Raw genomic sequence first — 23,498 nt, 5'->3', positions numbered from 1 at the left:
CATGACTGTTGCTATTTGTGCCTGAATTTAACTTCTTGCTATTGATGGATGTTATTGTAGGAGGAAAATGGCTTTGTAATGACTTTCACAGTGATGCTTATTTAGATATGCTTGTTGTGGTTGATCTTGAGTCATAATGCTGTTGTTGTTGGCTTGTAAACTATAATAGTTGCAAAATATGATGGAGCGATCAGAAATACATTCTGATGAAAAATGTATCATTCCATTCTCATATGAGCTCATGTCGTATGAGCTGTATTCTGTAGTATCTATACTTAGGTGTGTATTTCCATTTCCATGTATCCGTATGCACAGACATTATCTAAATAGCCTGTACATAACTATAGAAGTCCTCCAGTGTTAAGCTACATGTCCTGCAAAAAATGTACTATGAAATATAAAATTATGAGGGACATATTAGTGCATGCCTATTTTGCAGAGTCAGGTAGTATTTTGAAGTTCCTTTTTAGTAAACATTATTTTTAATAATTAAAAATCATCAGCAAGATTTGAGATAGAGCTATAGACACATCACACACTTCCTGTGAGCTGTTTTGAGGAATTATCAGCTTTTTGTTTTCCTTCCATATTCTGTAGGAAGATAACAACTCTACTCTCCTCTTACTGGGGAAGTAAATAGAACATGAGTGTGCATATCTCTTTCTAGCTCGTATTTGAGTGGAATGCTAAACTTTTTCAAATTGTTTTAAAGGCTTCTACTCTCTTTACATAGAAAATCCAAGACAGTAGAATTTCTTGGTTCAGCTACTTAACTGCCATTGAAGAATAAAATCCATTATGCTAAAATGATGAAATTTTGCAGTCCAGAACTTCCCGTTTCTTCTAGGCTCACTAGAAAGTGAATGTGGTTCCTGTACAAAATCCTTCCTCGCTCTCCGTCTTTGCAGAAAATTTCTTCACCTACAGAAGCCACTTTTTTCCCAAAAATTTCCTGTGGGAACACTCGCAATATGTTATCTCAGAACAGTCATTCTTTCTATAGCTGTAACGTAGCAGTGTCTCCACAGGGTGCTTACCTACCCGCCCGTGGGTGCGTTCTCATACTCTGTTATAATTAGTTATCTCTGTGCTTATTAAGGTGTGCATACTAATTTGATGCTCAGGGAACCATACTATGTATCTTTATGTTCTGATCAATATTTTCCTCGCTCATCCTTCCAGTACCTTAATAAGAGACGTTGTGGTGTATTTATTAACAAATGTTTGCTTTCTGCCGATTTGCCGATTTGTTTGTCACGATCCTTGTTTTCTCTAATACTATCTAATTACTGTCTACAAAATTTGGTTAAAACATACAGCTTCTTCTTTTATGTACGTTTCTTACAGTTGAGTGCTAAAAAGCAGTAATTCTTAACCATGCATGCTTTGATGTCCTGTTGATTTGGTTAAAATCTACTGTCTCTCTGAAAAAATGGGAAGTCTGTCTCAGATTAAGTGGACACTCGATGCAGGAAATGCCTTGCAGGGTAAGAGTGCATTCAGTGGAAGTCTGTATGGTATTTGATACGGTACCTGAGATAATGAGTTAGGGTTGATTTTTCAATTCTTATTTATTGACTTTGAAATACAACAGATAACGAAACTTTTGAGGAATAATAGTCTGGGAGTTAGATTATTCTGTGATTAGAAAAGTTTAGTTAAAGAATTGGACTGGAGAAGTATTCCTATTTGTAGGGATAGGGCGGGGAGGGGATTTACAGATACAGTATCTTTTTTTAGTGGCTGGCAGATGGGCGCAGCGTTCTGAGAAGTACCCACTAACTTTGGGCTCATTTTGAGAAAGTTTGGTGTTAATCTGAGGTACTAGATCTCTACTCTTCCTGGAGTGTGTATGGTAATGTGCTTATTCTTTCGGTGTAACGCAGTTCATGCTTCCAATTTTGTCAGCACAAATCATACGATCGACTAGAATAAAGTACCCCAAACAAGCAACAGATTAAGTATGTATACGGATCTCTGATTCTCTTATTTACCTTGTCATTTTTAAATTCCTAGCTTTGTACCTATTGAGTCCATGTTCTCGCAGAGGTGAGGGATGTAACTTACTTGATAAGAAAGCTGAAATTCTCATGTAATAGAAAGTTTTCAAGATTTAAGGCTTTATGAAACTTACAGTTAAGTGGAAATCAGAAATGCGATGTGTCAGCCTGACAATATTATTTATGTGCTTCATAAAGGATTTCAAAGTCTTAATTATTTTTGAAAGTCTCAACTTTTTTGAAATAAAAAATGAAAGGAGGAGTTTTATTTCATCACTTTCTAACGTGCAAAAAAAATACTGCTTCGAAATGGACGCAGCCTTTCCTGACGCTGCTGTTGTGTGACGGGAAAGAGGGGTTTGTTCGGTAGGCCTTTCCCGCCTCTCCCGGAGCGAGGAGCGCTGTGTGCGCTTCCCGGCGAGGCTGGGCTCGGCGCCTCTCCGCCGTTTGCGGTGGTATCTAGTGGGCCACCGCTGCGGCGGGCTGATCGCAGCTGACGGCGACACGTGGGTGGAGGCATGCCTGCTATCACTGCGGTATCCAAACGTCTTCTCTAGTGTTTCTGCAGCCTCTGTGATGTGAATGTGCTTTATATGTCTCTGTACTTGTGGGCAAGCCCTTTAATTTGCCATTTTCTTAAATGCTTCTAGACTGAAGACCCAACCATGGAAAGGCCGTACACATTTAAGGATTTCCTTCTCAGACCAAGAAGGTGAGGGAGAGGACCTTTGTATTTTAAAACATTTCTTACTTCAGGTTTTGTTATTTGCAACTATTTAAGGGTTGTTGAATGAAATGTACCTCCTTGTCTTCTAGCCACAAATCTCGTGTAAAGGGCTTCTTGAGACTGAAGATGGCTTATATGCCTAAAAATGGTGGCCAAGAGGAAGAAAACAATGATCAAAGGGATGAATCTGAGGTAAGGCTTAAGACTTGTGGAAGTATTCAAGTCATTAGAGATTAAAGAATAATTGTAGAAAAAGTTGTACCTTTGAAAGGTAAAACCCTGGTAGCAGTGTTAGTAGCAGCTTACTCTCTACCCCCCTGCAGCTTTTTTTTACTGTAACCTGGTGTTTTCTCAACCATTCCAAGTATTTCAAACTATTTCAGCTGCCACAATGAATTCTAAAATCTGTCTGACTCAGTTTGTGAGCAAGTAGAAGTGGAAGTCATGCCAAGCAGAATTCAGAAAGTCTATGCAAGTACTTTATAAACATAACAGTCTGTATTAAGTACCTCTTCTTCAAAGGCCATCTCAAAATAGGTGTTATAACATTTTTCTTTATTTCCTTGGCAGTGTTGGCTTTGCAGAGTATAAAGCTCATGCAAGCAGAGCAGATTTAAAGACACTTCAGCACTCTTATCAGCCATCATCCCTTTTAAGAATTAGCTGCAATTAGGGCTGACAGAGTCAGCCCAAGTTTGCCTTACTAATAGAGTGCAGCAGTCATCTGTAACTTGGGAATGAGGGGTCTCATCCCAAGCCATAAATCTCTGAGTTCAAAAGTTAGCAGTTGGTTCTCTTTGGCTTCTTGACTGGGAATCTGCACCTGGCCACCACTAGAATGAGCAACCACCCAAACACATTTGGGAATCCCTGTTGTAATAGACTGATGGGATTTTAGGTTTTTTGTCATCAAAGTGAGGTGCACACTGTAACCACGGAGCTTATTCTATTTCTATATGGTTTACATTTAAATAATTTTGAATGTCTCTTTGGAAAATTTTCAGAATCCACACCTATACACTAATGTAAGCAACAATGAAATAACTTCTCTTTAACTTGAACTTTAAAATTTTTTTAAAAATTTTTTTTTTTCCCCCCATCGCTAAGCATGGATGGGATGTGGTTGATTCCAGTGACTCCGCATCTCAACGTCAGGAGGAGTTACCACCTCCTCCGCTGCCTCCTGGATGGGAAGAAAAAGTGGACAATCTGGGGCGGACTTACTATGTCAACCATAACAACAGGACTACTCAGTGGCATCGACCAAGTTTAATGTAAGTGGCAGTGTAGTGCAGTGTTTTGTGGATGTGTGCAAAATTATCAATAAGTAGTGTTTTTTTCCAACAAACGTAACTATTTGGGATTTATAAATTCAAGGCTGGAAAAAGTCTTAAGCAAGACTTCTACAAAGCAGTTTATAAAGGCACGCTATTCTTTTTCAGTAACAGATTAATTGATTTTGGTGCTAACTGTACTACATATCTGAAACTATATTAATGGAAAAATTTTCACAGATACGCTAGTAAATTGAGAATCAAAACCTGGAGATCTTCAGTTAAAAAGGAAACTTTTTTTTTTTTAAAAATTAAGAATGAGAAGAGACTTCCCCACCCCCAGCAAATCACACATGCACACAGGTATTCTGGGAAATTCTAGGAAATCTGAATGGGTAGGAGGGAAGTTAGTGCATTAACAATGTACCTTAGAGTATTGGGAGACAGATGTGGAATTTTTCAGTAAGTAATTTAACAGCAATAAATTACTTTCTTCTATAGAGACTGTTGAAAAGGTAAGGAAAACAAAAATTAACTCTGTTAAGTTTTAATTAAGTTAAACTGATTAACTCTGAGGAGATCCTGATTATTATTCAGTGTATAGACTGCATTACCTATGTACATTGTTGGTGCTTATGTGGAGTTCTCGTTCAAGCCTTCATTGTATGTTTCTTACGATTAGATTTATAAAGCTGTGGCAAGCTTACCTTTTAAAAAGTATGTACAATTGACAATGCTAAGAGTTATACTGAAATCATGTATTAGATAAACGTCTTGCATTAAGTTTATGTATGTATCGATTGCTTATTATGTATGTATCGCTTATTACAACAGTAATGGTTATTCTTTCGTGAATATTCATAATCATAGCTAAATTATGCAAACGTGTGTTGTCCTTACTTAAGGCAATACTTGTTCTCATCTGACGTGTTTTTTCTTAGTTAGAACCGAATTAAATTTTGTTCTGTATGTTTTGAACTACTTACTGTTGAACTATTTAAGCTATTTACTAAGCAATGTATATTTTGTCAAGTAAATCTCATCAACTACTATCCTTATGACTGGTAATGGTCAATAAGTATCTATAAAAAAGCAGGTTTTATAAATTACTTGATTTAGCACCTCCTTGTAATCTGACCATGCTAAATGAAGTTAAAGAGTACATGGATTCAGAAATATTTGACTGGCAGATGCCAAAAAGTAATCATCACTAGAAAGCGTCTTCATCAGATGGGTGTATAAAATGAAGGCCTTGGGGGTTTGCTCTTAGCTAGGTATCATCACAGGTAGTTTGGAAACAAATGCATAATTACTACTGATAAACTTTATGCATGACACCAGGCTTGGTGAAGAGTGAAGACTTTAAAATGATGCTGTTTAGCCTTTAAATTCTATGAATTTATGAAGCCAGTAGGAGCAGAAGGTCTCGTGAGGTTGGAAGTAGGATATGTAACCTCTCACTTTTAGGCTAGTAACTCAGATACTAAGTTGGTCACCAAGGAAGAACATTGAGTGCTGTACAGTCATGTCTGCAGTAGGAACATGAGTAGTTCATTTCTCATAGTTCTTTAAAATGTGCAACGATAAAATGATTGCACAAAGGAGTTTTTCCTGAACATAACCATCTTTCAGAGTTACAGTCCCTCATCCTGAAGGAGAGGTTCAAATACAGTGCTGCCTTCTACGAACATCTGCCCGTTGAGTGCTGTAATAGAGATTTCTATCTAGCTGTGCACATCAAGAAGTCCCACAAGCCAGGCAGGTCTCCATTAAGGGAACTGGGTTATTTTCCATTTCCACCAGCGCTGGTGTGAGCCAAGCTAGTGGTTGCAGCCAATTCAAAAAGTTATCCATACCGCAACAGCTTGCATTTGCTTTGGCTATCAAAAAAAAGGAAAGCAATAGTTGATAAAAAGACAGGGGCAAAGGTTAAATCTCTCTGTCAGGAATGATTCTGGTTGTCACAGGAAAGGATGAGTAATGATGGGTTAGTATATTTGAGTGTGGACTTCCATTTCTGCTCACCCAACTCTGATGTAAAAAGAATGTTAATTGCCATTGTTACAGGACATTTGTGAAATGCTTCCAGTTTTATTTACTTTGGATTGACGGATTAAAGAGTCTCCTATTCATGAAGCCTGGCGTATGCAAGAATAATGATTTTTATAATCAAAAGCATTAATGAGGTTTTGAAAGCAATGGACAAAGTAGGTGTTTTAGTTAATTAGCGTTCATTATTTTCTTGTTCTTTTCTCCTTCACATGCTTTCATTTCCCCGCTATCCAGTGATGTGGGATCTGATTCAGATAACAATATCAGACAAATAAACCAAGAAGCAGCCCATAGGCGGTTCCGCTCTCGGAGACACATTAGTGAGGATTTGGAACCAGAACCTATGGAGAGTGGAGACATTCCTGAGGTATGCAAAGGTCTTGGTTTTAAGAAGTTGACTAAACTTCAAGCTGCTGTGTTTCTCATTTGTAAACTAATTACTATACAACGTACATTGTAACATTTCTACACGGTGTTTATGGAAATTGCCTAAGTAAAATACCAGTGACATGATAAAAATCCTAAACAGAGCTATACTTTCAAGGACCCATGCATTTGTGGGTGCCTGATAGTGTATGCACAATATTAAATACTATACAAACACTGGGAGAAACATCTGTAATTCCACACATTGCTTTTTATATATACGTTGATAGAAATACTTCCAATATTCTGCTTAGAGTAACAGTGGAATAAGTCATAAAAAAGAGGGAAACATACTGGCTGGGACTGCCATGTACTTCAGTTTTCTTTAGTGTCTTGATTTAGAGGAAAGAGAAGCTGTTGTTTCTTTCCCCAAAATACTTGAGTTTAGTCAGAATTCTGAGATCGTATTAATCAGGGTGAGTGTTCAATTTATAGCTAGACTAAATAAATTAAATTTGGTAGATATTAGTAGGCCTAAGTGAGAGTTTGTGCAAAGCTCGAATCCCCTTCAACTTTAAGGAATATTTTATTATATGAATCACAGACAAAATTCTTTGTGAAAGCTAGTTTTGGTTCACTAAATGTTCTTCAGAGCAACAAATAGATTGCTGAAACTATTGTTGTACTCATCACCTGTTAATGTTTGATTTGCAGATTCTAATGAGTCCTTTCTATTAATGCATTTTATTCTAAATCAAAATTAACAGTTGTTTCTTACAAATTTTTAGTAATAGTGCAGAATTAGTTACTTTTTGAACAAAATTTCAAATAGAATTTATTTAATGAGAGCTCTTTTTATGCATCTTTTCATCTACATCATTTTCTGTGTTGAATCGTAAAGCATTGTGTCATCATCAACATGAAGACTGTTTTGAAGTCAACATGAAAACCATTTTTCCCTGTGACTACTTCACACTGAGTAGAGTGTTTGTGTGTTCTAGGGATGGGTGTATTTAGTTAAATATTAAGGCTGATTATCACACCTCTGTTTACTGCAATGAGGTGGTCACACAGAAGGCAAAGGGAAAGAAGACTCGATCTGTCTTTATAAATCCTTAACGTAGTTTCTTCTCTTTTGTTAGCCTTGGGAAACCATTTCAGAGGAGGCAAGTGCAAGTGGAGATTCCTTAAGCTTGTCATTGCCACCTCCTCCTGCATCTCCAGTATCCCGTACCAGTCCTCAGGAGCTATCTGAGGAACTGAGCAGAAGACTGCAGGTCACTCCTGATTCCAATGGGGAACAACTCAGTTCTTTGATTGTACGTGACATGCTGCTCTTTCTATATAAACCTCTATTACTGTAATCTTCTGTTAGTTTGACCTAACCTGAATCATTTACACGAAGGGTAGTAATTGCTGGTCTCAGGAAAACCTGAGCATACAGTTAAAATTATCTTCCAAAAAAAATGCATCATAATTCACAGCAGAATTCCTCAGTTTAGATTTAATGTTTTCTTTCTGTGTGAGTTTAACTTCAGACTCTGCTACTGTTATACCTTCAGTGAAACAAAATGTGTAAAACTAGAGACTATCAAGCTAAGAATTTCCAAAGAGGAAAAACTGCTAATGCTCTTTCAGTCATCATGCATTTTACTACATTAGAATTTTTCTTAAGTTCAGTAACTGTACATGTTTATATTAAAGCGTGTGCTTTCTTATATTAGGATTTTATAAACCCCTCATAGTTTACTGGATTAACTATTATAAGATTAACCAAGGATTAGAATTGAAAGTAGGTAGTTCTGGTGAAATCCTCCACAAGTTTGTAAATGGCTAGTCTGGAAAAAAATTTCTCTCACTGTAAGAGTTTACTTGAGGTAAAACAAAAAAATTTTCTCTATGTTTGTGTTACCCATTAGTTTGTCAGACTGATGATACCACAACAAATAAGGATAATACACTTGCAAGTGAGGGAATGTCTTATGTCTGATTATGAAGAACAACTGTAAGTTTTAAGCAGAACATCGTGCTGTGATTTAATTATTTGGTTTTTATTCTTAGAATCATAGAATCATTTAGGTTGGAAAAGACCTTTAAGGTCATCCAGTCCAACCATTAACCTAACACTGCCAAGTCCACACTAAACCAGTTAAGGGTTCTTGGTATATGCCATCAAGGTACCTTTGCAATTCAAGAGATAAATCATGTTTACTCTTGTTCTGATTAAATAGAATCTTAATTAGATGCAAGTTTTTCACAAAGAGCTTATGCAACAGGTGCCTTATAATGATGTGTATGTTATCTAGAGGTTAGTTAGCAAATTATAGTTCTGGTGGCTAGCCATCTGCATAAGGAGTCACTTGTGCTTTTGTAGATAACTGCAGCTTTTAGTAGACCTTCACTTCAAGGGCAGGAAGTTAATCAAACAGTTCAGTGGTAAGAACAAGGCCTACATTTTTTTTACACCAAAGATAATAAATAAATTGTATAGCTGCAAAGTTATCTTAATTAAAATAATTAAATAATTATATTCCTATACAAAATAGCTCTTCTATGAGCCATTAAATGATAACATCTTTCTTATCAGTGCAATAACAATTATAATCAGACCACGCTTGCAAAGTAAGAAATTGTCAAAGCATTTAAAATCTCCGTTACTCTGCATTATCCAGTGTAAGGGGGTGTTGGGGTACTGAAAGTAACAGAAAAAAACCAGCCAGTGGAATTACTCTGTGGTGCCTTGCTGGGGCACCCAGCAGCCTGCCCGCAGAGACGGCGGGTCGGCAGTGTTCAGTGTGTAGCTCTAGCGTACCTGCCAAGACAGCTCATGTCTCGGAACTGTGCTTCCTGCAGCTCTGGCCTCTGGGAGGGCTCGCTGGCCTGGTCCAGCACTTAAGTCTGCGCTTGTTCCATGTGAACAAACAGCGCTTGCCCTGGGCTAGGAAATCCGCCCAGCTTGGAGGCTGGCAGCACAGTACAGAGACATCCCAGAGCTTCATTTGCATTGAGCCGGGTAGGCAGGAAAAGTCTGGCGCCACAAGCTCTAATCCACGTGCTCAGGTATGTCCACATGACGTTTCCTCTTGATCCGGATTCCCAAAGGCTTGTGAGATCAGCTTCGTGACTTTGCATGGAGGAAGCTTGGATCCAGGGTTTTTCCCAAACCCACCAGCCCTAAAGTGACTTTACATAAAGCTGGCTCAGATCTGCAGGCTGTGGGCTGAAACTAGAAGCCCTTCCAGTTGCTTTTCCCCAACAGCGTGCCTATACTAGTATATCCAGCCTGACCTTTGATTGTTCTACGCAGACAGCTTCCATGTCTCTACGTCCATACATAGTTAATGTACAGCACAGCTAAATTGCCGACAGATAGTTGAGGAGTGATTGTATGTGTGTTAAAGTATTTTGTCGCTCTCCTCATATATCTATGTAATGCCAGAAAACACTTCAGACTTGCTTGTCAATACATTTGTCAGACAAATCCTTTCACATTAATCTTTAGCATAACATAGAAGCAAGGTGTAATTACATCTTTTTTCTGTATTTTTTTAAACACTGATCTTTTAACAGAATGTGCTCTTAGGACTGATGTTTTCAAGTAAGAGTTGGAGTTTCTGATATGCCTCTCAAATAGTTTGCTTCATGGTGTCACTTCGTTATCTTTCAGTGGTACGTAAGGGTGCCCACGTGAGTGGTTATAAATAGGCTAGGTCATTTGCTTGTTTATTAGTGCATTCATACTCGTACCGTTAATATCCAGAAAAGGGTAATTCTAGTTACTCTTTGATTAGAGATGAGGTATCAGGTATGCAAAATAATAAGTTTAAGAATTACCTAAGGCTTGTTTCTGTACATGGAACTTACAACCTCAATCAAACCACACAGAAAAGCTGTGTGAGAAAATGCATTTGAAGTGAGATGCTATGTAGATGCTGATTGATTTTATGAAATACTGTATTTTACTGAATACTGGTCAGGCAGTTGGACTAGATGATCCTTGTAGGTCCCTTCCAACTGAAATACTCTATTTATGGCTTGCTTTGTTGCCAGCTCTCATGACTACAGCATTTGTATATTTTTTTCATTTTATGGGATTTCTCATGAGTAACAAAAAATGACTGCCGATGCCATGCCTAATGCCTTCTAGATGTCTTGGTACCAGCTGTGGGGATATTTCAAAATTACTGTAATTTTTTATGTTGGACTACACCTTGTAGACCACGTATTAACTCTACAGGGCAATGGTTGCTAACTGAGGTAGGCAGAACATTAGTCCCTTCTTAAATATAAAAATATTAGCATGGTGCATTAGTTCCTTCTGAAACATTTTTTAATTGGATAGCAAACATCTTGTTATCAAGAAGTAAAAGCTGAAATTATCTTTGGAGGTCTTCCTTGTAATTTTGGGATGTAAAGAAGCCTCTGTGGCTGTGAGTCCCAAAAACAATGTCGTAGCAAGTGGAAAATGTAATTATCCTTGTCACTTCTCAGGTTCTGTCCCTTTATAATCTGAGCCTGTTCCATATGGAATGGAATTCAGTCACTTGACACCACTGTGCTTTATCACCTTGTTTTTGATAAATCTCACAGGTTTGTAAGGAATTACATTTTCGTATCAAGCAGATGTGCTAGCATATCTGCTTTTTTTAGGGCTTTTTTGTTTCTGATTCATGATCATGAAGGATGTGTCTTGGGAAGTTCAAAAACTAGAAGGCAAAGAGGAAAATTAAGACTTGGTTTTTGAAAAAATATTGTAAGTTTTTAAGTAAATACATTTTTAAGACTTTGAAGTCTCATCTATAGTATCTGATTTTGATTTATTTTTTAATGCCTAATTTTTGTCAATAGTGCATGCCATCTGTGAATTTCACTGTGAAATAATGAAAACCAAGGTGAAGCATTCACTCCCTGAAGAGCTGTATTACAGCTACAGTTTTTATTGTAATGTCTGGTTTTAAGAGAATTGTCACCTGCTTAATTTTTGCCTAAGAAATAATGTTCTTAGGCTAATTGCTCAGATTTTTTTTCCATCCCTCTTAAATTTTTTTCTTGCGGGACAAATTGGCCTGCTTATGTTAAAATTTCTCATCACTTACAAATCATGTGGGACAGAGGATTTTTAACATAAGAGTTGCCCTTTCTATTTGACCTTTCCAAAGAAATTCATAGCAATTCACCTGATCCTCACTGAGTGCAAACCAGAATTTCTGGAGTCAGTATTTTGACCTGGGGTAATACTCTGCATTCTGCCACTGGTTTTATGATAGTGCGGGGGGCAGATTACATCTTTCTTCTATCAGAATTTGTTCACGGTGACATTTCTCCATTAGAAAAATGAATGAGCCCTTTTTTTCATAATATATATGAAGGGTCACTGTCAACAGAGAAATTGTATATACTGTTACCTGGTAAAATAGAAGTAGATACTAATTGTTTACAGGGGATTTTGTTAGAAAGGGGTTTGTACCTGTAAAACATAGGTAATCTGTCTAGTAATTGGGTATATTCTAATGTCCTTTTCTTGTGGTATTATTTATATTTATAGGTGTCTTAGTGATCATTACAATATAGAGTTCTATCCCTAGCAGTTAGTTTGGGTTTGTATGAAATTTCTGGATTAACTCCAGCCAGCAAACTTCTGAGCATTTCTCTGCCATTTGTTAAACTGTAAACTTCAAAGCTGTTCTTCATGGTATTATTGAGGAGTAAGCTAAGCATCATGTACTAAGATGCAAATTTGGAAATTTCTTAGTATGCCAACAGATGATCTCAGCAAGGCTCCCACTGTGGCTGTAATCCCAGTGAAAGTTCTGCAGAACTTGCTGCTTTCCCAGCCACAGTTTCAGGATGTCGTGGGCACAAGAATCACATAATCATCCCCTGTGTAGGATTGGCATCCTCTCGTGCCCCTGTGCGAGTAACGAATATAGCGGTAACTGGTGCAGTAAGCCAGATGTAGAAATTTGGGAACTCTAGCGTATTGATTTTCCAAGGACTACATTGCCAGTATTCAGCCAGAAGTTTTACATTTTCCTTATACTGCTTATGCTCCCTCCAGGTTCTCTAAAATGTCTTCCAAAGATACTTGAAAATAGTTTCTCAAAAGTTCCATGGCATTTTCACGTCCCATTATGTCTTTAGTTAATCTTCCCCTTTCCTGCTGATTCCACAACTCTTAATTTTCCTGTGTGTTTTCTCATCTGGGATGGCCTATCCTATTCTCTTAGATTAGGTCAATAAAACATTGTAACTCTGATGCTAAAGATGAGTACAAGATATGTATGCAAGTACTTTCCTTTTCTCAGCTAATCTGGAACAGTCTAGCGTGGAACGCTGAGAACTTAGATTTTTCATTGCTTGCCGCGTTTCTGTAGACGTATTAGAACTAAAGACACTGCAACATAAATATTATTTTTTAGGGGTTTGGGTTAAATGGTAGAAAAGTAAAATTAATGAATAAAAGCCCATTTTTAAATGCACCTTAACTTAAAGACATCTTTCTTTTTTTTTTTTTTTTTTTTTTTTCTTCCAGCAAAGAGATCCTTCTTCAAGATTAAGATCTTGCAGCGTAACAGACACAGTTGCTGAACAGTCTCAATTATCCTTGGTAAACCAAAGCTAACTTCTATTTCTTTCTTTTTGTTTCAACGTTCTCTGATTCTGAATAATATCTTTTCTTAGGTCAGTTCTAGTTAGATATATATATCAGTAACCAGTATGGGCATATGACTATCACAAATAGTAATGGATACCAAATTAATATCATCATGGTCAGCAACTGAAATGAGGACATTCATGAGGGAGAACAGTGTTTAGAGACTGAGAGAATCGCCACGCTAGCTTTAGTTATCTAGCATAGAAATTTAGTTTACTAAACTGTAGATATATAGTCAGTGGAGAGAGAAAATCCTCCTGTGTTCAGCTGGGGTAGGAGAGGGCAGTAGCGCTATCTACACTTGGAACTGTAGCAGCCACAGGACTCTCCTATCAGGAATATTTTTGTGTCTTGTAAATTGATTTTACTTGCAATATATAAATCTGTATAACATTAAAAAAGAGGGGTGTTTTACCTAGTTGTAGTTAAAAGGAGCCTTTCTGTGATAGTCATTGTACAATAGAACTGAACAGAATTGCATCTGTTGTAGGTTTTTAATCTGATTTGGGTAAGAAGCTTCTGCAATTTTGTTTAAGTAGATTCTTAAAACAGGAAAAGATACAAAGATGTTTTTTAAAAAAAGATTCTCTTTCACATCATAACTGCCATGCACACCTTTGGTCTAATTGATAGAAAGTTCTACATATTTTGTCCTACAACCCAAGTATGAGGATTGCAAAGGTGGTAAGCTATAGAGAGACTACTTAAAGTGGGATTGTACAAGATATGTTTTTAATAAAACTGTTCGGATTTTCAAAATAATTTAACATTTTTTAAAAATGATACTTTTCTTCCAGGATTTTTTTTTTGCAAGTTTTTTTTAGAAATATATTACATATGAATCTACAAATAGCAAATTTGTGTATCTTTTTATGGAAATATTGAGTAAATAGAGTATATCAATAAGTTTGTTATTAAAGCTGATGTCTCTCTTTTGCTTGCTCTTTCTGTTGCTGTTGGGCAGACATTTACAATAGCCATAGTGTTTTTCTCTTTGTTTAATTTTTTCACATGTTCTAGAAGTTGTTCAGTGTATCTACGTTTGCCGCTTACAGATGCATGTAATAGCTGTTGTTCAAAGAACTGCTTCTGAAGTACTATCTGTGTCTTTACTTTCTCTTCTGGGTAAACAATGGTGTGGTTTCCAGTACAATGACACCTTAACTGTCTTCTCTCTCTGCTAGACAAAGTCGTCTCCTAATGCAGTCTGTTCCAGAGGTGTTCTGCTTCTTTATTTAATCACTTGATGGAGTCTGGGTTTCTTTAACTGGTGCAGTCAGATCGGGAGTGGTGACTTGTTTCACTTTATTATTGTAGAGCACTCATTTCATTAACAGGTGTTCAAAGCAGCAGAATTGAAAGCATTGCTCTAAAACAAGGATGTTACCTGATCTTAACCATATTTAATCCTTCCTAAGCTAATGATAATATATCTTCTAGCAAGTAAATACATACTTTCTTTCTAAATACAGTACCGTTCTTGACTGTATTAATCCTTACTGAACATTCAAATTACCAGTTCCATCTTTTTCATCTGACTTTTTCTGTGCACTCATTGATGACCATTTTGGTTTTAAATACCACGTTTATGGGCAGAACATGCAAAATTTGTTGGGGGGGGGGAGGGGTTGGTCATGTTACATTTAGAGTAAATGTTCTTCTTATTATCATTAGCAATACTGAATGTATAGAATTGGATACAAGAACTCTTGAAATTGGTTCCCTTGGTGGTTTTTGTGTGAGATTCTGACTTGGTTATCAGTGATTGATGACTCAATTTTTTTGCTATTGTCTTAAACATTATTTCCATCTAATCACTCTCTTTTAATAAATTTGAGTGTCTGTGATTCCTTACTCCTAAAGATGTGACAGTAATCTGTGACCTTCATCACTAAATATACTTATGTGTAACATTAATTATCATTTAACAGCAGAGTGGTCCATCTAGGAGAGCTCGTTCTTCAACTGTCACAGGTGGTGAGGAACCAACGGTAATAAATACTCTTTATCGGGCACTATCTCTAAATAAAATGTGGGTAGATTTAGGTCTTGTACAACAAGGAACCTTTTTTCACAAAGCAGAAGTGCGTTGAATGAAATACAGCCACTGAATCAATAGTTATTTTTTTGTTGTTGTTGTTTCAAGTTTTCTCAAAATTCTCAAAACACTGCAATTTCACTCTAATACTAGCATGTTTCATGATGTGGATATGCCACTGAGTTTTAATAAAGCTGTGCACTAAGGAAATACCACAGACTTCTGAAAAATGGAAGATACAATACCTGATTCTTTAAAAACTGATATTGAAAGAATCAGGAATTAGAGACATCAAATCGGTATACATGTAGCTGTGTTTTTAGCTTGCTTCTGTCTTCCCTTACTCTCCATTAGATTAATTCATTTTAATTCTTAAAGTTGATCTTAATTTGAGAACTGTAGAGGTACAGTGATATATTGTATAGCTCTTCATGGTCTTATTTAATGCCAGTTTTCATTTTCCAGTAGTTGTTCAGCAGTCTAAGGCTGAATTTTTACTTTGAGCATCCAGTAAAATTCTGGAAGTGCTTTTCTGAAAGTGTAATACAAGGAAAGTGGTTTTAATTTGTGTTGGACTTTGTCAAAAACAACCCATTTTTTTAACCTGATTAAATGTCAGTCTGAAGCAAGTTATTTCATAGAAATCATGTTACAGTAACTATCATAAATAGCTTTTATGAATATGTCCTCTCCTAGATAATTTGTTTCAGAGAAAGAAATATAATTTAGACTTGGTATGTTTCCTATCTGTATGCGGTAATGTCAGCTCTTATATTGGGTGGTGATGCATCATTCTGTAATATTGTATATATTTACTGTTTCTTGAATTTTAGAATCAGAGGAGCATAGTTGTATTTTGTTCCTGCACATAGCAGGCTTTTTTGTGTCCTTGCAAAACCTGCTTGAGTTGTTAAAATGCATGCTATATTGACCTGTAATGTAAAGAAGGTCTTTTATTGGCGGAGCATCTTGTCTTGATTATAATTTTTAGAGCAAAATAGTAATATTTTTCTGCAAATAACTGAGTTCAAACTTCACTGACTCATAATTAATAAAGCTATATCATAGATGTTTTACCTAATTATATTGCAGCTTACTAGTGGGACCCTACCCCCCCCCAGACCTTTGTCTTCATTCAGTGTGCATTTATACTCTGAAATCCAAATCTGCGGAGGACTTAGGACTTAAATAGGACTCATGCATTTAAATCCAAAAGCATTATCTTCAAAGGTTGCCATTCTGTTTGTCCTTTAGGCACCTAAAATTTGTAGACACAAAGTCTGTCAATAGTAGAAGTTTCTAGGTCACTTCAGTTTTGCTTTCAGAATCCCTATAAAACCCCTCCTTGGGCTGGGACGCACAAATTGACGTTCTTCAGTCTCAGTCCCTAAAGAAGCACGATTCTGCAGGGATGCTGGGAGCATGCCTAGCACAGAGGCACGGGGACGGACTGCATAAAACCGCGACGCTGTGGCATCTTAAGAAGTGATGACGCTCCTTTTTATAACTGGCTTAGTTGAGTTACCCGAGAGCAATGAGCACCGAGTTCTGTGCCCACCTACATATGAGATGATTTAAATCCACATGGCTCTTCCAGGAATAGTCCCTCGGCAGGACTGTCTTTCCTCTTGGATCTGTTTTGCAGTGAGAATGAAAGGCGCGTTGCACTGGCGAGGGAGCGATAACCGTGCTTTGGCCCTTTAGCCTGATACCAACGCACTCGGCGAGTCGAGCCCTTCAGGAGCGGCAGTGAAACCCACGAGTGGCATAACCTGCTCGATCGCTGCAATTGCTGTTGCTCTGTGCGAGAGTTGGTACGACCCTCATGGCTGCGCCCCCTCTCTTCTAGAGTGTGACTAAATTAGGAAATACTCTGGTTTGCTTTGTGGTTTTGTCCTAGCAAGCTTTGGGGCCTGAGGAGGCTATTAAAGAGCATAGTCACACAAACGTTACCTGATTTTTTCCCCCCTGTGGGTCCGAGTCTAAGCATTCAGATAGCTCATAAGAAATTGGTACACTAAATATTATGTAGAACTGTAAAAACGTTACATCTGCCCTAGATAGAGCATGGCTGACTTTTTATATTGCCAGTGACAGAAGATGAGTACATTTGTTACTTGAGTGTGTGTAATGAAGTAGGTGTTGATGATTGTAGATGAAGCGTGTGTTTGGGTAAATATATCTGTGGTTATTAACCACTTTGCTTTTCAGGATTTATGTATTTTTTTTAAGTCCCCAAGGTCCTTTACCATTCCTCTGGGAAGGAACTAGGCTGAGCAAAACACAAGTTAATGCACCATGTGTCACAGCATCTCCCTTCTCATGACATTCCCCCCCCCCCCCCCATTTTTTGAAGACGGTTGTTAACAAGTGTTCAGTTTGGGGGGAAAAGGCTCTTGATAAATCTCCCACGTTTCTACCGTATGCGGTAGAATATCTTTTACACTGGTATCTAACATACGGAAAGGAGGTTGAAAGGCAAACTCTGTTTGGCAGATTGCATTATGGGTTGCATTAACCCACAATTAATAGTAAGGAGAAAGGCTGCTGACAGCTGACTTTATTTTGATAAAGAGAAAGGAAAGGTCAGGTGGCATACCTAGAGCATCTTTCTTGTGTTTCTGTATCCTGACAGTCGAAGTTGATAATTTGCAGCATGCCATCACATAGTGAATAGATTGTGTATTATTAAAACTAAATGATCAAATTTTTTCATTTAAAATCTCTGAATTATCCACACCTTATGTTTACTCTGTACTGTAGACAATATTAATAGCCTGAATAGAGCAAACATGTAAGAATGCGTAGCAGTCATCCATTGGTCCAGACAAATCTGTGAATCACTGTCAGCCCTCTCAGTTTCTCCCAGACTAATCAGTTACCTTAATTCTCTAATTTTTAACTCAAATACTGTCTGTGGACTGTTTTCAGAGCACTTTCTGTGGCCTTATTGACCACTGATTAATGGTTTGGAAGCCATTAGAACAGTCTTGGAAGAAGTAGTCTCCTTATCATTGCCTGCCAGCTCTGTGAAGTAAGACGAGTGGAAAAACAGCATGGTCTTTCCAGCACTTGACTGTTTAGGCAAGAAATAAATCAGAGTGTCATAGTTTGTTTCAGTGGGTATTACTTAGTTTCCTCATCTGTTTTCCTCTGTTTTCTGTTCCCTATTGTAGCATGTCAACTTTCTGACCCATTCAGTGTCTTTTCTCATCTTCCTTTCTTGATTATCTAGGCAGTTCTCCAGTTGTGTTAACTATGCTCTCCTCTTAAAAAGCAAATATACTGACTTAAGCAAGAGTTCTGGGAAAGAGGTTTTATGAATATGAAGCAAGAACAAGAATTACAGTTAATTACCTTGCTGGAGCAAAGAATGTAGATTGTAGAATGTATCCTCAATTTCAACAGGAGCCTTCAGAGTCCTAAAGAGAGTTATCAAATTCCACTGTGCAGTGTAATTCATGTCTTCGATCTTTGGGTAGTAATTTTCCACTGTATACATATTTTTAAATGGAATGATCATAAAATCACTGTTTTATTATAAGGACATGGAAAGAGTAACTTTTTTACTTGCTTTGTGGTTAGTGTGGTGAATAAAGCTGAAGACCTAGAGACGGAGGCAGCTATCCACGTAGCCCCACTTGCGGCTTAATACTTCCCATGCTCTTGTGAGTCTGCACGGCACGGACAGTATAGACTTCAGGAAAAGAAAATGTATTTTTGTAGTAAGGTGTAGAATACTTGCACTGGGGAATCTAAGTAGTACAATAAGGAAAAACAATGAAAGGCTTAGAGTTTAAGATATTAATGAGTGGATTGCAGGTATTGAAATGGAAACCGGAATCATACTTGGTTTTACTGATTAATTTTGCATTCATCTTATCCTATGTATGCTGTAAGTGGTTATAGATTTTTCTTATACTGTCAGCCAAAATGCAGTTGCTAATGATTTTTTTTTTAATCTGGCAAAAAAATATTTCCTTTAAATGAATATAAATTGAATATAATTAAAAATCTGTTTGTGATATTCTCACATGACTTTGAATTTCAGTCCTTTTAAGCTTTTCCTACTCTTCCTACTGTTTTGTGGAAAAAAAAAAATATAGCTTCGAGTGCATCATACTCTGAATTAATGCATCTTGCTAATTCCACTTTATTACAACTTTCTAGTTCACCACTTTTGGCATATATATTTCCTAAATAGTGCTTACATATATAATTTGATCGTGACTACTTCAGGTTTAAAATAAATTGAATATTAAAAGTACACAGCCATAGGATAGAAACAAATGTTTTATCAGGCTACATTTTTTTTAAAAAAAATTTTTTTAAAGTATTGTTTATTATAGATAGCCATGACAGATAAGAGGAAGAATGTATCGTGAATACAGGAGACCAATCTCAGTGTTTCTTTAAATGTTGAGGGCAGTAGTACGGTAAGGTAGGAATAACACTTTTTCATAATGTGTTGGATTTTTAGTTTAGTTACAAGGATTAGAAATTTTTATGTTAAATATAATTAGCTTTTTTCCATCAGAAGAACGGTCATCAGTGCAGTTGTCACTTTACCAGGAACACTCCTTTCTAAAACTAGAAAGCTTAACAATCGGTTCCTAACCTATGTGAAGGTATTTAGTCATTTTCAAGGCTGATTCTTCCCTTGGCTTTATTTTAAGATCATACGGAAAAAGTTTAAAGAGTCTTCCTTAAACATCTTTAATCTCTTTAACTCACGTGCACTGCTTTGTATTCCAACATTCAATCCAGGTGCTCACGGAATTCAGTTTGCATTCACCTAGTGAGAGTTGAAGAGCTCAGAGCCATATATGAATGTTAATACTTTGCAGGGCTGAGGCTTCGGGCATTCATCTTCACCAAAATCGTTTGCCCCTAGGGCTGATCTTCTGCCTGCACGAGCTGCTTGTATGTGAATCAGCCCTGAAGCAGAGGCTGTTTCTGACGCCCGCCTCAGCTAGGGGGAAAATACTCGAAAAAGCAGAGGCACCTTTGCTTGCTCTAAGTTGTTGCTGTCGTTGCTGTGATACACGTGTCTGCTGACGGTGGGTTAGCTCAGGCTCCCAAAGACTGGATGAAAGAAAACCCCGTATTTACCCCTGGTTCATCGGCTTGCTCATTCTCTTGATGTGAGGCTGAGACATACTGCTCTTTTTCAGGGTTTGGGCTAGTGATAAACTCCCCCCAGCAAGTATTTTATACCTCTAATAGAAATATTGGGATTGATGCTAAAGTCATACTGTTACCGTGCAGTGCTGAATTTGTATTGGCTTCCAAATCTGAAGTTGTCTCTCAGTAGTTCTCAGCCTCTCAGCTATGCCTCTCTCATAGGTACAGAAAAGCGCCTTGCACGTGCCAAGTCTTCGATGCAATTATTAATGCATGGGCTTCATTAGAGAGCAAAAATACTGTCCTGTAGCGTTTCTGTCTGCTGTGAAGGACAGAAATTCCTGTCTCTAGCTCTTAGTATTTACATCGATTACTTGAGAAAAACACCTATTCTGAGTTTTCTGATTTTCTTGTTTGCTTCACTGACAGCCAGGATACCTGTTCGTAATTCGTTACACAAACAAGTGGTGTCGTAAGAGGAGTCCCACACTAGGAAGTGACCACGCTTAATAAACGTGTACATTTATGTGGAGGGTATGGTCTAAAAACTAACTCCCTGGGCATCCTCCCCTTCTAAAATACATACTCAGATGCAGACAGGGTCAGTGTTAAGAATTCTCTCTAGGCTATTTTTCTTCAAGAAGCTTTGCTGTCTGTGCTACGACGTTTGGGTTCCAATTTGGAGCGTACCTTGTGTCTTCAGGACATCTTACACTGAATGCAACATCTTTAACTGTAACAAAATGGTTGAACTTCAGTTTTTAAACCCACAATAGTTTCTTGCAACTGATTCAAAACACCCGTGGTAAAGAAAAAACAGAACTTGGGAAATCTTGACTGCACAGTTACTGCAATTCTTACTTATCTATACTAATAAAAGGAAAAAACATCTACATTAAGCAAAAATAATTAAAACACAAAGTGCCTTTTTGTCATTATGTGTAATCTACAAATTAAAAAGTTTGAGGACATACCAGCTTAGCTGCTTTCTGAACAAGATACCTGGATCTGTGCAAAAGTGAATCAAAAGTTCTATTTTTGAGGAAAAAATTACTTGACTGAAAGTTTCGTGAAGGAGAGCTTATATTAAATGAAATCAGAAACCATATTTTTCTATATGTTTGTTGTGTTTAAGAACATTGTAAGTTAACAAGGTTTTTTTTTAAACAGACTTTTGAAATTTTTTTTTTTAGCTATTATGAAATAACAATACAGTAATTTCTTGCTTGAACAGCCTTCAGTGGCCTATGTACATACTACACCAGGCTTACCTTCAGGCTGGGAAGAAAGAAAGGATGCAAAGGGCCGAACGTATTATGTCAATCATAACAACCGAACCACGACATGGACACGGCCCATTATGCAGGTATGAAGATCTGTTATAATGCTCAATTTAGATAGCAAGCACTTAGCATGTATTGAGTGTAAAGTCAGTTGAAGCAGCTCTTCAGAACTCTGAAATTTTAAAAAAAAAATCCTAAGCATTGTCGTGACAACTCAGGATAATCATAAAAAAATGCAGTGATTGGGATTTTTTTGTTAATTCTTTTAACTGTGTTAAGGTACAGATTAGGTTGATTGCTACAATGGAGGGAGTTTACAGAGAGGTACATATGAACTCATAACAGGAGCCAAGTGCATTCTTAGGATTGAATCTGAAAGTTGTGTTGATCTGTTAATAGTACCATACATTATTTGCCCTTCCCATGAAATTAAATCAAATACTTGACCTTTAAGAAAGTACATTTAATATTTCATCATAATAATTAATAATTACGTCATTTTTTAAGTGTCCTAACTCTGGATGAACTGTGTTTCTGACTACTTGCTAACTTGGTTTTGCTTCTTGAAACAGCTTGCAGAAGACGGCATGGTTGGGTCAGCAGCAAACAGCAGCAACCACTTAAGTGAACCCCAGATCAGACGGCCTCGTAGCCTCAGTTCACCCACAGTAACTTTATCTGCTCCACTCGAGGTGAGAAGCACTGTCACCAACAAAGATAACTTATGTTTGACTTCTCATTCATTGTAACTTCTTATTTCTTTTTTAGATACGCAACACAGCCACTTTTCCCTGTTACTGATTTTGCCATAATATATTGCTGTTTTCTTTAGCAGTTTTCCATCTGGATCTTTATGTTGTACAACAGTATTACTTAACTTCTGTGGTCATTGAATGATGTAATATATATATATGATTATTTAGTTTGGTCAGCTAAAACATAAACTGCATGCATGTCTGAAACATACGTTTTTGTGACTCCCTTCAAGTGCTCTGAATGTATAAAATCAGAAATTTTTTTTTAAGTTGAAACATTTATTGTGATGCTGATAACTTTGAAAATAATACATGCAATTGAGTTTGGAAAAATCTTTGAATTAAGATACTGAGTGCATTTTATATTCCTTGTCTTTCAAAAGGACATTTAATTTCTTTTAAGTATCTTTAAAAGTAATTCAGAATACTGTTGCATGATGTTCACTGCAATGTATCTGAAGAATAACTGAAGAGGCTTCTTATGCAATCAAAGACAATGTGTGTTTTACTTCTGGAAGTGCGATTAAAACTCTTGAATCAGTTAAATATGGCTGTGTTGAGGAGAGTAAATTCTTAAAAATTTCTTCCTCAGACTTACCGTATGGCACCTTATTTGTCCTTCTCTCTCACAGTCTCTTTCCTACTTGTGTCCCCTTTGCCCCAGCAGAAGTTTGCCAACAATCAAGTGAAGATTGTAACTTTTAGTTCCTTTTAAGCATCGTTCTTCTTTGTTCCTTATACTGAAAAGTACTCACACTAGTGAGCAAATTGTTAAACAAAGGTAGGATTATTGGACAGGTTGTAGTAAGGTGTTTATAGCTCATATTTAAGATAAATTATCTCTACTTATATGTAATTCGGATAAACCCTTTAACAATGAACTACTTAAAACTACCCTTGCCATTGCTGATTTTGAAGACCAAATTTAGTGTAATTTAAATAAAGTAAAAGATTCTGAATATCTTAAACTAAACCATTAAGGGCATTCTTCTCCATACTGACATTTTAAACAGTTGAGCTGGTGGAAGTCACTGCCTAAGCATCTGAAACTTGAGTGTCTCAGGGCGATAAGCTAGCCCTTAAGGCCAATAACCTACTCTGTAGCTACAAAACCCATTTTCTCTTCACTTGAGAATATTCAGCTAATCAGTTTGGTGGTTAGTTTGTTCAATGCTCAGAAACCACAAGGGTGCTGAACAGCACAAACTTGTCTTCTTATACCCA

General features: G+C 37.0%; 1 protein-coding gene across 2 annotated transcripts in view; it reads left to right on the top strand.

Annotated features, from left to right (window-relative positions):
• The window catches only part of NEDD4L (NEDD4 like E3 ubiquitin protein ligase), a 154,047-nt gene that overhangs the window by 100,668 nt on the left and 29,881 nt on the right, over positions 1-23,498 (top strand). For both annotated transcript variants that reach the window (XM_075727087.1, XM_075727086.1), the window contains 9 exons: positions 2,651-2,712; positions 2,817-2,919; positions 3,835-4,001; positions 6,288-6,420; positions 7,562-7,738; positions 12,952-13,026; positions 15,006-15,065; positions 21,471-21,602; positions 22,092-22,211. In XM_075727087.1, coding sequence (XP_075583202.1) covers positions 2,666-2,712; positions 2,817-2,919; positions 3,835-4,001; positions 6,288-6,420; positions 7,562-7,738; positions 12,952-13,026; positions 15,006-15,065; positions 21,471-21,602; positions 22,092-22,211 — 1,014 coding nt within the window. In that variant the 5' untranslated portion in view covers positions 2,651-2,665. The remainder of the gene's footprint in view (positions 1-2,650; positions 2,713-2,816; positions 2,920-3,834; positions 4,002-6,287; positions 6,421-7,561; positions 7,739-12,951; positions 13,027-15,005; positions 15,066-21,470; positions 21,603-22,091; positions 22,212-23,498) is intronic.

The sequence above is a fragment of the Pelecanus crispus genome, chromosome Z (assembly GCF_030463565.1).
Source record: "Pelecanus crispus isolate bPelCri1 chromosome Z, bPelCri1.pri, whole genome shotgun sequence".
Classification (NCBI taxonomy): Eukaryota; Metazoa; Chordata; class Aves; order Pelecaniformes; family Pelecanidae; genus Pelecanus; species Pelecanus crispus.
Note: the sequence above shows the minus strand (reverse complement) of the source record. Positions and strands in the feature narration are given on the sequence as shown.